This window comes from Lampetra fluviatilis, chromosome 20 (genome assembly GCF_964198595.1).
Source record: "Lampetra fluviatilis chromosome 20, kcLamFluv1.1, whole genome shotgun sequence".
Taxonomy (NCBI): Eukaryota; Metazoa; Chordata; class Hyperoartia; order Petromyzontiformes; family Petromyzontidae; genus Lampetra; species Lampetra fluviatilis.
This window is the reverse complement of record NC_136294.1, coordinates 5,468,005-5,479,667: the sequence shown is the minus strand read 5'-3', so window position 1 is coordinate 5,479,667 and position 11,663 is coordinate 5,468,005. Positions and strand designations below refer to the sequence as shown.

General features: G+C 44.8%; 1 protein-coding gene across 6 annotated transcripts; it reads right to left on the bottom strand.

Annotated features, from left to right (window-relative positions):
* Positions 1 to 351: 351 nt before the first annotated feature.
* On the bottom strand, positions 352 to 7,505 carry LOC144937893 (small COPII coat GTPase SAR1B). Of its 6 annotated transcripts, none has more exons than XM_078865466.1 (8): positions 6,974 to 7,504; positions 4,913 to 5,016; positions 4,370 to 4,468; positions 3,145 to 3,264; positions 2,400 to 2,465; positions 2,176 to 2,279; positions 1,631 to 1,762; positions 352 to 1,117 (listed from the first exon to the last, which is right to left on the bottom strand). In XM_078865466.1, the coding sequence occupies exons 3-8, from the start codon at positions 4,425 to 4,427 to the stop codon at positions 1,001 to 1,003; spliced, it is 597 nt and encodes a 198-aa protein (XP_078721592.1). In that variant the 5' UTR covers positions 4,428 to 4,468; positions 4,913 to 5,016; positions 6,974 to 7,504; the 3' UTR covers positions 352 to 1,000. The 6 variants fall into 6 exon arrangements, with proteins under 6 accessions (XP_078721592.1, XP_078721593.1, XP_078721594.1 ...); XM_078865467.1 differs by lacking the exon at positions 6,974 to 7,504 and adding an exon at positions 6,568 to 6,931; XM_078865468.1 differs by lacking the exon at positions 6,974 to 7,504 and adding an exon at positions 6,617 to 6,931.
* Between the last annotated feature and the right edge of the window lie 4,158 nt (positions 7,506 to 11,663).

Genomic DNA, 11,663 nt, shown 5'->3' with positions numbered 1-11,663 from the left:
CTTTATAACTTACCAAACAGTAAGGCTTAAAACCATGAAACACGTGACAAAGGCTATATCCAATATCTATTGTTGAGTCTTCCAGAAACTTAGGCTCCACAGAGTCTATTTCAGTAAAATGATCAAAATATCTTAGTGTTAAGTGTTGAGCCCATTACCAACAACAGGTAGTTGATCATTAAGCACGAATCAAAACATTAAGACCAGAATCCTGGTGTTCCGTGGCGAGAGTGTACGAGCAGGGAGTGCTGCTACCATGCTGGGTTTAACGTGAAACTCCACAGCAGCACAGACAACACACACAAACGTACAAGGAGAAATCAAACCTAGGAGGCATCACAACCAACTAGCTTTGCTCTCATCATGATCTCTGTATTCAAAAAAGGTCCAAAAAATGTACTAGAACAGATATCTTGTCAAGCTGTGAGCGACTGTCTTAGACACGTTTGAAGATGCTTAATATACCCTATGTTTAACACCGTTTCTTAGAATGCACTTATTTGTCAGTTTTTTTTTATCATGTTATACACTTACCCAGGAGCTAGACAGATCATTTCTATTATATTGCAAAATAGCTGCGGATATTGTGTTCTCATTAAGGGATTAGAAAGGGGTTGGGAAGGGTAATAATGATCATATTTCTGTATTTACATTCTGAAATATCAGAATAAACATAAGCACAATCCACAGAAGTATTGGCAGTCCAATTTTGCAAACAATCGGTCATTTCCAAAGCACAAACTGTACATAAGCTCCCAAAGCAAAAAATGTACACAGCTGCTTAAGCATGTACTGTACAAAGTTCTATGCACATGTTGTATCCCTGCCCGCGCTTACACTTTGAGAGGAATCGTCAAACTAAAGTTTGTTGTGATGTGGCAATATATTTCAGTCTTCATTTAAGCGGTAACCATCTGGGTAGTTTACAGTAAAAAAAGCCTTGCATGTTTTTGCACAGTCGTAGCCAAACTGAGGCAAGCGATGCTAGTGGCTGTGTAGGTCAGTTGATGTACTGTGACATCCAACGGAAGCCTTCTCCATATCCCTGTCGCTTCAGCACGCTGCACATGAACACCTCCAGTGGGCGAGTGTTGAGGTCTTTGAGCGGGATATTACCCTGCTCACACAAACACGGGGAAGGTGGTCAATGATAAGCATCAACATACATACCGACAGCGCATCGGCTCACATACTCGAACGCAATCTGCGTGTATATTATGTACACAAAAAAAATTTCAATAATTAATTGGGCATGTAATGATGCCGATTCATCTAGGAAATGTATTCTTATGCTCACGACTCATCCATTAAAATAGTGCATGTTAGAACAGATTTACTATTCATCTACATTATCACAAATTACATGTTAATGGTACATTTAGGTCAATAGAACAAACAAAACTACAGAAAAAAATGTTGAAACAATAGCAACAAAACATTACATTTGACAAAATAACTTTCACAAATCCCAAAGCATGAGAAGTCATACAAATGTTGGGTGGAATTTTCCAAATCTGAAAAAACACCACCAACAACAAACCAAAATGCGACACATTCCTCCGATGACAGGGATGCAAATAAATCCACACGCTTAAAGAGGCAAAGCGGCAGGGCCTTGTCGGTGCCGTACCTTTCCAGTGGTCTGGCCATAAAGGCCAAACACTTCGCGCAAGCGCTCCTCGCTGATCGCTTCTGGCCGGTCGATTTTGTTTCCCAGGATGAGGACGGGGACATTGGCGATCGTTTCATCCGTTATCAGAGCCTGCCAGAAAAGGGAAGAGAGTCGTCATGGCATATTTGATAAAAGTCCCGCACAGCCCTGTGAAGGGACATCACTTAATGCCCAACTCTCGAGTAAAATCCGCACTGTGGCACACATGCCATGAATGAATAACCACAGTGCACACAATTGGCCAGCAAGGCTGGTGAGCTCAAGTTCAACGTTATTGGTGAACCTTTAAGGTAAACCAAAACAAATTAAAATGTCGTAACTGGTATCGCTGTACATAAATGATTTTTTAACTCATTAATAACCAGCCATTTGACTGAATGCAATGATTATTCTATGTTTGCTTGTGCACCACTGCCAACGGCAGTCCCTTCATTTCTTATTCTATTTCAACACAAACTCTATATTGTTGTCAAGGCAGTGGCAAACACAGGAGTGGGCCTTACATCTAACTCTTTCTTGGCTTCTGTCAGTCTCTCATGGTCTGTGCAATCCACAAGAAAGACCACCCCATCGATCGCAGGGAGGTAGTTTTTCCAAATCCTGCGTGCTGAACTCCCCAAGCAAAAGACAATACATGTATCAGTTCACGTAAAATAAGTTAATTCCAGTGTGGTAAAAAGCTGATGTACTTATGGAAGATAACTTCTGAGAATGCCAGTGTGTTTACCTTGTGCGTGGCCACCCAAGTCAAAGGTGGTAAAGGTCATGCCAGCCATGGTCAACTCTTCTGAAGCTGGAGAGAGATCATAAGCATGTTACATACAGCTTGTTATTACACACTTCAGTACCAGCACAAATTATAGAGAGAAGATAGACATACACATTATTCAAATTAGTATGCTGAGTTTGAATAACTTCTTTGTAATAATTTTCACGTTTAAAATGTTACCAGTACAATTACTCTTAATAAGAGACTACTCATTACCATGCTGATTTAAATATGAGAAATGCTCTTGATCAAAAATACATTTATTGAAGTATTATTTGATCATGTTCACGCTACAGTAATGCTGAGAAGCACCAAGTCCAGCACATAAAAATAAAAAATCTATGAATATATAATTTTGATCGGAGACATTTTTGTTTGACATGCAATCAATGTCCACTAAAATTAAACTAATTATACGTCAATTTATAACTTTGAAAAATCATTTATTTAACAATCTTATAAAATAAAAAATGTTTAAACCCTCGAGCATAAAGTGCAATCTCCAATTACAAACCAACTCGACCTGATCTCAGTGCTGTGAAACAGGGCCATTTGCCCAAAATGTCAGCCGGTATTAAAGAGATGATGACTACTCTTTATTACGTCACTTGTAAAATCCAGGAAAGCTTCGCTTTGTCTCTCTTTCTCAGGGGGCGGTTGAGCGTTTTTAAAGAAATAACCATGTTCTGTTCGTGAAGCTCACTTGGGTGCAGGGTAGGAACTGGCTGGCCCATTCGATCATCCTTGAGCATGCAAAGCAGCGTTGTCTTGCCAGCATTATCCAACCCAAGGAACACCAGCTTCCCAGACTTCTTATACAGGCCTAGAAGACATTCATTTGTAAACCTTCGATTAGCATTTTAACTTTAACAATGTATCGCTAACTTTTGTTTTCAATCAAGGATCACAGTTGGTTATGTAGGGTAAACTATTATGAATGGTTGGAATATGCTTAGGGTTCATCTGCTGTGGAATCCTGACCAATCTCAACCAAGCTTGGTAAAATACAATTATTTTAGGAATACCAAGCATGTCACTTTACACAGCCAAGTGTAATGCACCGAAAACCAAGAATACCATTTCACATACAGGCAACTATGCGGAAGCTAACTCTATATATAATATAATAATTTTTTTGTCCAGGAAAGATACATTATCATAGAACTATTTTTCAGGAGGGTCCAGCATTGGTAAGATGTTTTCAGCCAATTTATGAGTCTTTATACGTGTGGGAGGACTCTGGAGTACCCGGAAAAAAACCCATGCGTCCATACAGATGCAAACCTATGAAGATTGGGCAACTTGCTGTACTGCCTTCTAGCGAGGCAGGGTATGTATGTTGAACTTCTTTCGCAACGTATGTAGCCAACAGGGCTAATCGGAGGAGAGGAGCGGGGGAATGACAACAAACTAAACACTAAAATCTGTTCTAAAAAATTAGTTTTCAAGGGTATGGCACTTAGACGCCCACGGGAAGGGCGTTTCACAACATGTGTGATCCACTAACCCTCGCGTGCGCCACCACCAATGACAAAATTAAATCAATGGGAAATACAAAGACAGTCATAAAGATGAAACTATGGATATGAAAAAAACATAAGCAGGTTACAGACATGACTAAAACTGTTAAAAAGTCGGCTTTGGCAGAACATATAGCCAGAAGGGATAATGATTGATGAATAAGAATAATTATGAAGTGGCACCAATTAACATCCAAAAGAACATCCAAGGAGTAGATGGAGCAATGAAATCAGCTAGTGTGCCGGTGTGAAGTGGACTTTACATCAAACAATTGTGAGGAATGGCAGCAGCTTGGGGAGGGCTTCATCCAGAAGTGGATTGACCGTGGCTGCTCATAATGCATAAACTATTTTTTTTCTACAACTTTGTGTACATTGTGACCCCTTGCCCCGTTTGTCAATACTCACCCAGGAACTGCAGCATGCTGCTGAACCCTTTATAGATCCACGAAAAAAAGAAGGACATCTCTGATAGGTAGCGGGGGGAAACTGCAAAGGCACTGAGTTCTACAAAACAAAAACAAAACAAGAGCAACATTTACTCGTATGAACAGATCTTTCTCAAAAGCCAGCCAGCACTTGTGCCCTAGGGACACGAAAGTGTGTGACGAGTGTACAATAAGCGAGAACATTTGAACTTTGCGTACACGTCACTAACAGCACTTGCCCTGATAGTATATCTGCTGACAATCTTTGCCACCGTGTAGGGAAGCGGTGTAGTTGTGGTTCACAAACTTTGCTGAAATCACAGCCACCCCAATTCAATTCCTGATTATGAAGCTTAACAAAAGGTGTGCATGTATAGCCATTTTGTCAAACCACTGCTAGATGAGCACCTCCCCACACAGTGTGGGTCGTGGGTGTTATGTCACCATATTTCACCAGGCTTGTCAATGCGGGTTGGTAAATGCGTGGAGCATAGATATGAGGATATGTTAGTGTGGTGCTCACCGATTTAAGCACTGTGGTAGCAATATCAAAACTTGGTCTGGGCCTTCCCTAGGGCGACATGAGCTTCACTAGGTCGCCTTGGCCCAAAACGAATACTTGACAAGCTGTGGGACACAAACATCCGCATCGCAGAGATGAAACAGTCAAGACTGAGTGGCGCTACACACACCCGGCACCTGCCACGTGAGATACACACCGGTATTTCTCAATAGGTGCTCGTCAACACGACAGCGTGCGCGAGAGGCTGTCTCAGTATGCACGAGGGTGCCCAAACCCAGCACCGCTGCTGTACGCAGCGTTATTAAAATAACGCGATCCACTTTCTATGGCACGAACGCCTGCATGACAACGCGCTACAAATAGCGCAAACAGGGTGTCGTGTGTCGTGACGTGCGCACGAATCTGACTTAAAGACGTTACCCAAGAAACAAAAAAACACTTGTTATATTTCGATTTAAACCTTTCGTGACTGCAGGGATTCATATTCTTGGTTCTTTCGGTAAAGTCACGTAGAAGGGAAAATAATAAAAATAAAACAATAAAATTCTCACGACGTTTCGATTGCAATACAAGCAATCATCATCAGGTGTGAAAAACACAGCAAATGTTGTTGTTTTATTTATTTCCCTTCTACGTGACTTTACCGAAAGAACCAAGAAAACTTGTTACATTGTAAATATATGACCTGGACTGTGTGCTGGGCAGTCAGAAACGGCGTTTTTAGCTTAATTAATAAGACAAAATGTTTTAAATTTAGTCAGGGGGTGTTGCCAGAGCGTTCCAGGAGTGCGACTGCATTGGTGTCCATACACTTAACAGTGATCTTAAAATATTGTCTCAGTGCAACAATTAAAATCGTGTCTCACTAACAAATGTTTTTTTTTGGGTTACAGCCTATTTCGTTACTTAAAATGATATAGAGGGACCAACCACGAGTCGCGCTCAACCTAAAGAGGTCAGTGTTCAAAAACTCCACATTCATCTGGTAGGCGTGAATTGATACACACAGGATGGGAGAATTATTAATGTTACAATGTAACGTCCTATCCACCTTCCATCGTACAAGTGTCCCTCACACATCCCACAGGAATGTGGCGATTCCACATTCCAATGGAGTAATTCTATATCGAGTACATCTCTAACACAACAACAACAAATTATCCGAGGAATTTACTGGAAACGAAAGCGTTCACCGACCAGTAAGACAGCGATTGTACCAACAATCGAAACGTCGTGATTTATGTTTTTATTTCTATTCTTATTTTTGTTATTTTCATTTTTAACTACGTGACTTTACCGAAAAAAACCTCGGAGTTCTAAAGATGAAGTCCACACACTTCTCAAATCGGGAGCCTGGTAACGCGACGTGGGATTAACGATTTGCGGCGTTAAGCTTACCTAGCGACGGCGTGAAACTTGTGTGTCTACTTGGGGTAGGGTACGGAAGTGAAGATGCGGAGACGGTGAATAAGAACTACAGTAACATTATATAACAAAAGCACCCATTCTCTCGGGACGTGAAATGCGTAATAATCGGTGGCGCGGCTGGACACGACGCGACACGCACTCAGATTGAGTCTGACTCCCGCGGGGTCAATCTCACGTCTCGGGGTCTCTCACTCCTTGCGAATAAACTCACGAAATGAATGCCTCACCCCTTGAATGGCCCGCGAAATCTCAGGCGACGAGAGGAGAGATTCTCACGCGGGTTGACGGATCAACCTCGCGGCGGCGGCGGCGGCCGTCTCCCCACCTCCTTTGACATCAATCTCGGGCCACGATATGAACGCGCCTCGATCGCCTTAAACGCCCGCGAGTCTCACGCCTTTGTTCATGGTGCGTTGCCACTTTAATGACGATAAGAAGTTATATCATTAATTATTATTTTCAATAAAAAAAACTCTACTTTCTCTCCCTCCCTTCCCGGGTCACCCACCCCGAACCATTTGCGGCCTTGGCTCCCCTACCCAGCGACCCTCGAGGTCGGCGGCAGCGCATCTATCCGAGGACCGCCCAAGGCCCGCCTCCCCTTCCACGCCTACCGGTCTCGACGCCACGTACCTCGGGAGGGAGAGAGGTGGGTGGTGGTGGTGTGACGACGACTACGACGACAACGCGCTGCGGCTCAGGAAGACATGCGAGAGGGTTGGTGGTGGTAAAGGGGGTGGTGGTAGGGGGCGGTGGTGGTGGTGGTAGGGGGTGGTGGTTGGGGGGTGGTGGTGGTAGGGGGGTGGTGGTGGTAGGGGGGTGGTGGTTGTTGTAGGTGGTGGTGGTAGGGTGGTGGTGGTGGTTGTAGTGTGGTGGTGGTAGGGGTGGTGGTAGGGTGGTGGGGGGTTGGTGGTGGTGGTAGGGGGTGGTGGTTGTAGGGGGTGGTGGTGGTAGTGGTGGTTGTAGGTGGTGGTTGGTGGTGATGGTGGTGAGCCTGCGAGTGAGAGACGCAGCCGGGCCGGGGATGGAGGCGGACGGTGACGACGACGTTTCGTGAGTGAAGTTCACGCGGAGACGACGACGATGACGACGTGGGGGACGTGGGGGGGGGACACGAGCTGGCAGCAACAGCAGCCTCCTGACGAGGTCGCACCGCAGTGACGTTACGAGAGGAGGAGAGGGGGGGGTAGCGGGGGGGGGGGTAGCGGGGGGGGGGGTAGCGGGGGGGGGGGGTAGCGGGGGGAGGGGTACGGGGGATAAGGGGGGAGGGGCCTCATCCCCCCCCCCCGCCGCCGGCTTCTTGGGTTTCAAGCACGGGGTGGGGCGCGCGCGCTGTTGCGTGGATCGATTCTTTTTGCGTGGATCGACTCGATTTAAACACGCGCGATTCCGAGTATCGATTCCTAAGTGAAAGATGTTGGACCGCGTGAATTGTTTTTTTTTATATCAAAGGGTTTTTTTGCAAATCGATTCTCAAATTCTTTGGATTCTCAGGTTGAGGGATGCAACGTTAAATATAAGCAAGCGCTGGGGGGTGGGTGTTTTAAAAATAAGTAGACTCGCATTTATTTTAATTTGTAACCATTCGCCTTTGACGATGTGCTGTGGATGTCCTCGCCTGGTGTACAGGAGGTCGTGGGTTCGATCCTGACCCTGACGCCTGCTGCTGTGGATTTAAAGTTTGCGTGTCTCTCTCTCATCATCATCACGGTGGCTAAGAGATGTTAACTACCTCGCCTGGTGTACAGGAGGTCGTGGGTTAGATCCTGACCCTGACGCCTGCTGCTGTATACTTGGAGTTTGCGTGTCTCTCTCTCATCATCATCATCACGGTGGCTATGAGATGTTGACTACCTAGCCTGGTATACAGGAGGTCGTGGGTTCGATCCTGACCCTGACGCCTGCTGTATATTTGGAGTTTGCGTGTCTCTCATCATCATCACGGTGGCTAGGAGATGTTAACTACCTCGCCTGGGGTACATGAGGTCGTGGGTTTGATCCTGACCCTGACGCCTGCTGTGGATTTGGAGTTTGCGTATCTCTCATCATCATCACGGTGTCTAAGAGATGTTAACTGCCTCGCCTGGTATACAGGAGGTCGTGGATTCGATCCTGACCCTGACGCCTGCTGTGGATTTGGAGTTTGCGTGTCTCTCTCTCATCATCATCATCACAGTGGCTAGGAGATGTTAACTACCTCGCCTGGTGTACAGGAGGTCGTGGGTTCGATCCTGACTCTGACGCCTACTGCTGTATATTTGGAGTTTGCGTGTCTCTCTCTCATCATCATCACGGTGGCTAGGAGATGTTAACTACCTCGCCTGGTGTACAGGAGGTCGTGGGTTTGATCACCAACCCTGACGCCTGCTGCTGCTGCTGTGGATTTGGAGTTTGCGTGTCTCTCTCGGTCAATGGCCTGCAGGGTCAACGGCGGCGTGGTGTATTCCGCAAATATGCCCGACTGTGAGGGCGGGCACAAGCCGGCGGGAGTAGGTTAAACGTTGAGTTTTATAAGGGCACCACGGTGTGACCAGCCCCATCCCACCCAGCCCCACCCCTCCCACCCCTCCACCCAGCTGCTCCCCACCCCTCCCCACCCAGCCCCTCCCTCCCCACCCAGCCCCACCCCTCCCACCCAGCCCCACCCTCCCCACCCAGCCCTTCCCCACCCTCCCCTCTCCACCCAGCCCCACCCCTCCCATTTTTGGATGCACGACGGACGGACACAATAATCCCGTGTGGGCTGGTGGAACCAGGTGGTTCCTACCAGTAGAAGAGTTTACATATGATGGTAGTAGACAATACTAATGAGAGATACAAACGAGACAAAACAGTCCGGACAACATGGAACATTCAGAATAAGACCGTACAGGGAAAGACGCAGTGCAAGACAAGACGTGACGACTGATGATACAAGTACTGATGAGTACTCCACTGATGAGACAGACCATACAAATGAGAGCAAAGAATCACTTGTTGAATTTTGATTCGTATTATAACTTCACTATCACACAGTATTACATTTTTACATGCGCAATGAGGTCATTGTGCAACACAAAACAACTTCGTAAATGGACACTAGAGCAGACACGGGTCTTTTACAACACCATAAAATAAAATAACAGTTGTATCAGCCAAAGGGCCCTGTTGACTAATATTTCACAGCAATACAGTATCCAGTACTTCATTTCCGCAACCCCTGGGAGGTTGGGAGAGGTTTGGGGTGGTGTGAGTCATGCATTCCCCATGTCAGGTGGGTGGGTACCTTAAATCGCCAGTGATCGGTGTGAAATGTTGGCATACGGTACAAGTACATCTTCACCCCAATGGTATTTGGAGCCTAAGATATGGCCATCGGTCATGTGCAACTCAGAAAATCAGTTGGTGTCTAGAAGCTAAATGTGTGGGTGAATAACAAAAACTTGTGATGGTTATGGCTTGGGAGGCCTTCCAGGAACGGATACAGCAGTGGCTTAGCTATCGAATGTGCAGGCGGTGCAACTGCACTGGAGATTCATCAGCACTGCGTCACCTGCTGGATTGCCTTCTGTTAATACACTAATCCCACGTAAATAAAATTGTATTGTTGTATTATAATTTTTTGTTATAGTCCTTAAGTCTATGCGCTTTCGGGACCAATGTTTAACAGCAACATTTAAGCAGGTGAACTCTGGACTGGTTTTAAGGTTTTGAGTCTCCCTTTCCTTTAGTGACAGCACAATACATTTTAACACCAAATACGCTTTTTGCCCAAAGTAGGTGCCGTTGAATCGTAGAAAACAATAAAACGTTTATAGCAAATGTTAAAAAAATAATTCTTTGAAATAGTTTTCCCATTCAAAGGTATAAAGTCTTGAGATTTTTTCTTTAATAGATGCATTTAGGATACAGTGAATGAGAAGTTGTAATTTTTTATTCTGGAAATCCAGAGGTAGGCAAAGAGCCATCTGCAGTGCTGGGACCGTTTAATGGAGTACAGCAGCACAATAAAATTAGTCTTGGTGGATTGTGAGCAATATAAAAATAAACAAACTAGGGTCTGTCTCACTACCAAATAATATACTAAAATCCACATAAAATCCTCTATTTATTGTGGTCGTTACACGTACTGTTAAATTGTTACGGTGTGGTGGTGGGTGGCGCTCTGGGCTGTTGCTACCAGGCTCTGTGCTTGTGGATGCCACTCTCCTGATAGAGAATAATCTGATTTTGGTCCTTGTGCTACACTAGGGGTCTCACAACTCTACACGATACAGCCTTGAGCCTCCACTTTTCACGACGCAAACCTATGATGTTTTACATCTCCCTTGAGGAGTGCGCCTTGGCTTTCAGGAAATAGGACTTGCTCAGCATGTGTAACTGTATACATCAGTGGTGTTGATTTACAAGACCCACCACTTGTTGATGTGACTCGGTGAAGCTGAAACTTGCAGCAAGGCTCCTGCCCTGACACTCAGATAACTCAAGAACCATCGGATTATGAGAACAAATCTTGCTCACTTGATCAAGTCACAGGTAGTTACAGTTTATACTCTATAATAACCAAGTAAAACAAACTACAAGAACGTGCCAATAAAATGCAGAATTAAGGCCTCATGCCATCTCAGAGGAATGTTTTTTCCCCATACTTCACTGCGCTGATCATTGTGGTTTGGCGAAGGGGATACACACAGAGGTCGTTTCAGATATCACTGGCCACCGATGTTAGACGTGGCCAGGTATTAAACTCAGGTCGCCAGGTTCATAGGACAATTTCCAAACCACTGTCTCCCAGCTCTACCCCAAATCATGGTCGTGGAAAATGCTACTAGTAAAAAGCCAATGTGTTCATACATTGCAATACTGTACTTAATTACTATAATCAATCACCGAGTTCTAAATATAGCTATATATTTTCAAAGGACAACCCCAGGATTCAAATCCATGCACTTTTGTTAATGAGCTTGATTTTCTAACACCATGCCTGGGACTACATAATTATACATTTTATTTTCATTGATACTTTTCAGTATGTTAGGATTTGTCTCGTGTGGTCTCCTGCTACTGTACAGTGTATTGGCAAAATACCAACACCTCCACTTAATATGAAACTCAATACAACTTACACTAAATAATGTGTGAAGACCAAAATTACAAAATAACATTTGAAATGCATAGAAAGTTTCCCATTTTTTGAAAAGTGTGCATTATATAATATACAGCAATTAGCATGATAGAGCAGTGGCTATTGCATTGCACTACGAACTCAGCCATGTGGGTTCAATTCCGTGTCACTGCTTACAGCCTTACACCAACCAGTCTTGTCCCCCCCCCACTAACCTGT

What these genes read in the sequence shown, in the direction of transcription:
- LOC144937893 (XM_078865471.1), bottom strand. Translation starts at nt 4,427, where the DNA reads ATGTCCTTCTTTTTTTCGTGGATCTATAAAGGGTTCAGCAGCATGCTG. An exon ending in AGTTCCTACCCTGCACCCAA is followed by an intron (nt 2,466 to 3,144) that starts GTGAGCTTCACG and finishes ATCTCTCTCCAG; the next exon opens with CTTCAGAAGAGTTGACCATG. An exon ending in ATGGCCAGACCACTGGAAAG is followed by an intron (nt 1,118 to 1,630) that starts GTACGGCACCGA and finishes TTGTGTGAGCAG; the next exon opens with GGTAATATCCCGCTCAAAGA.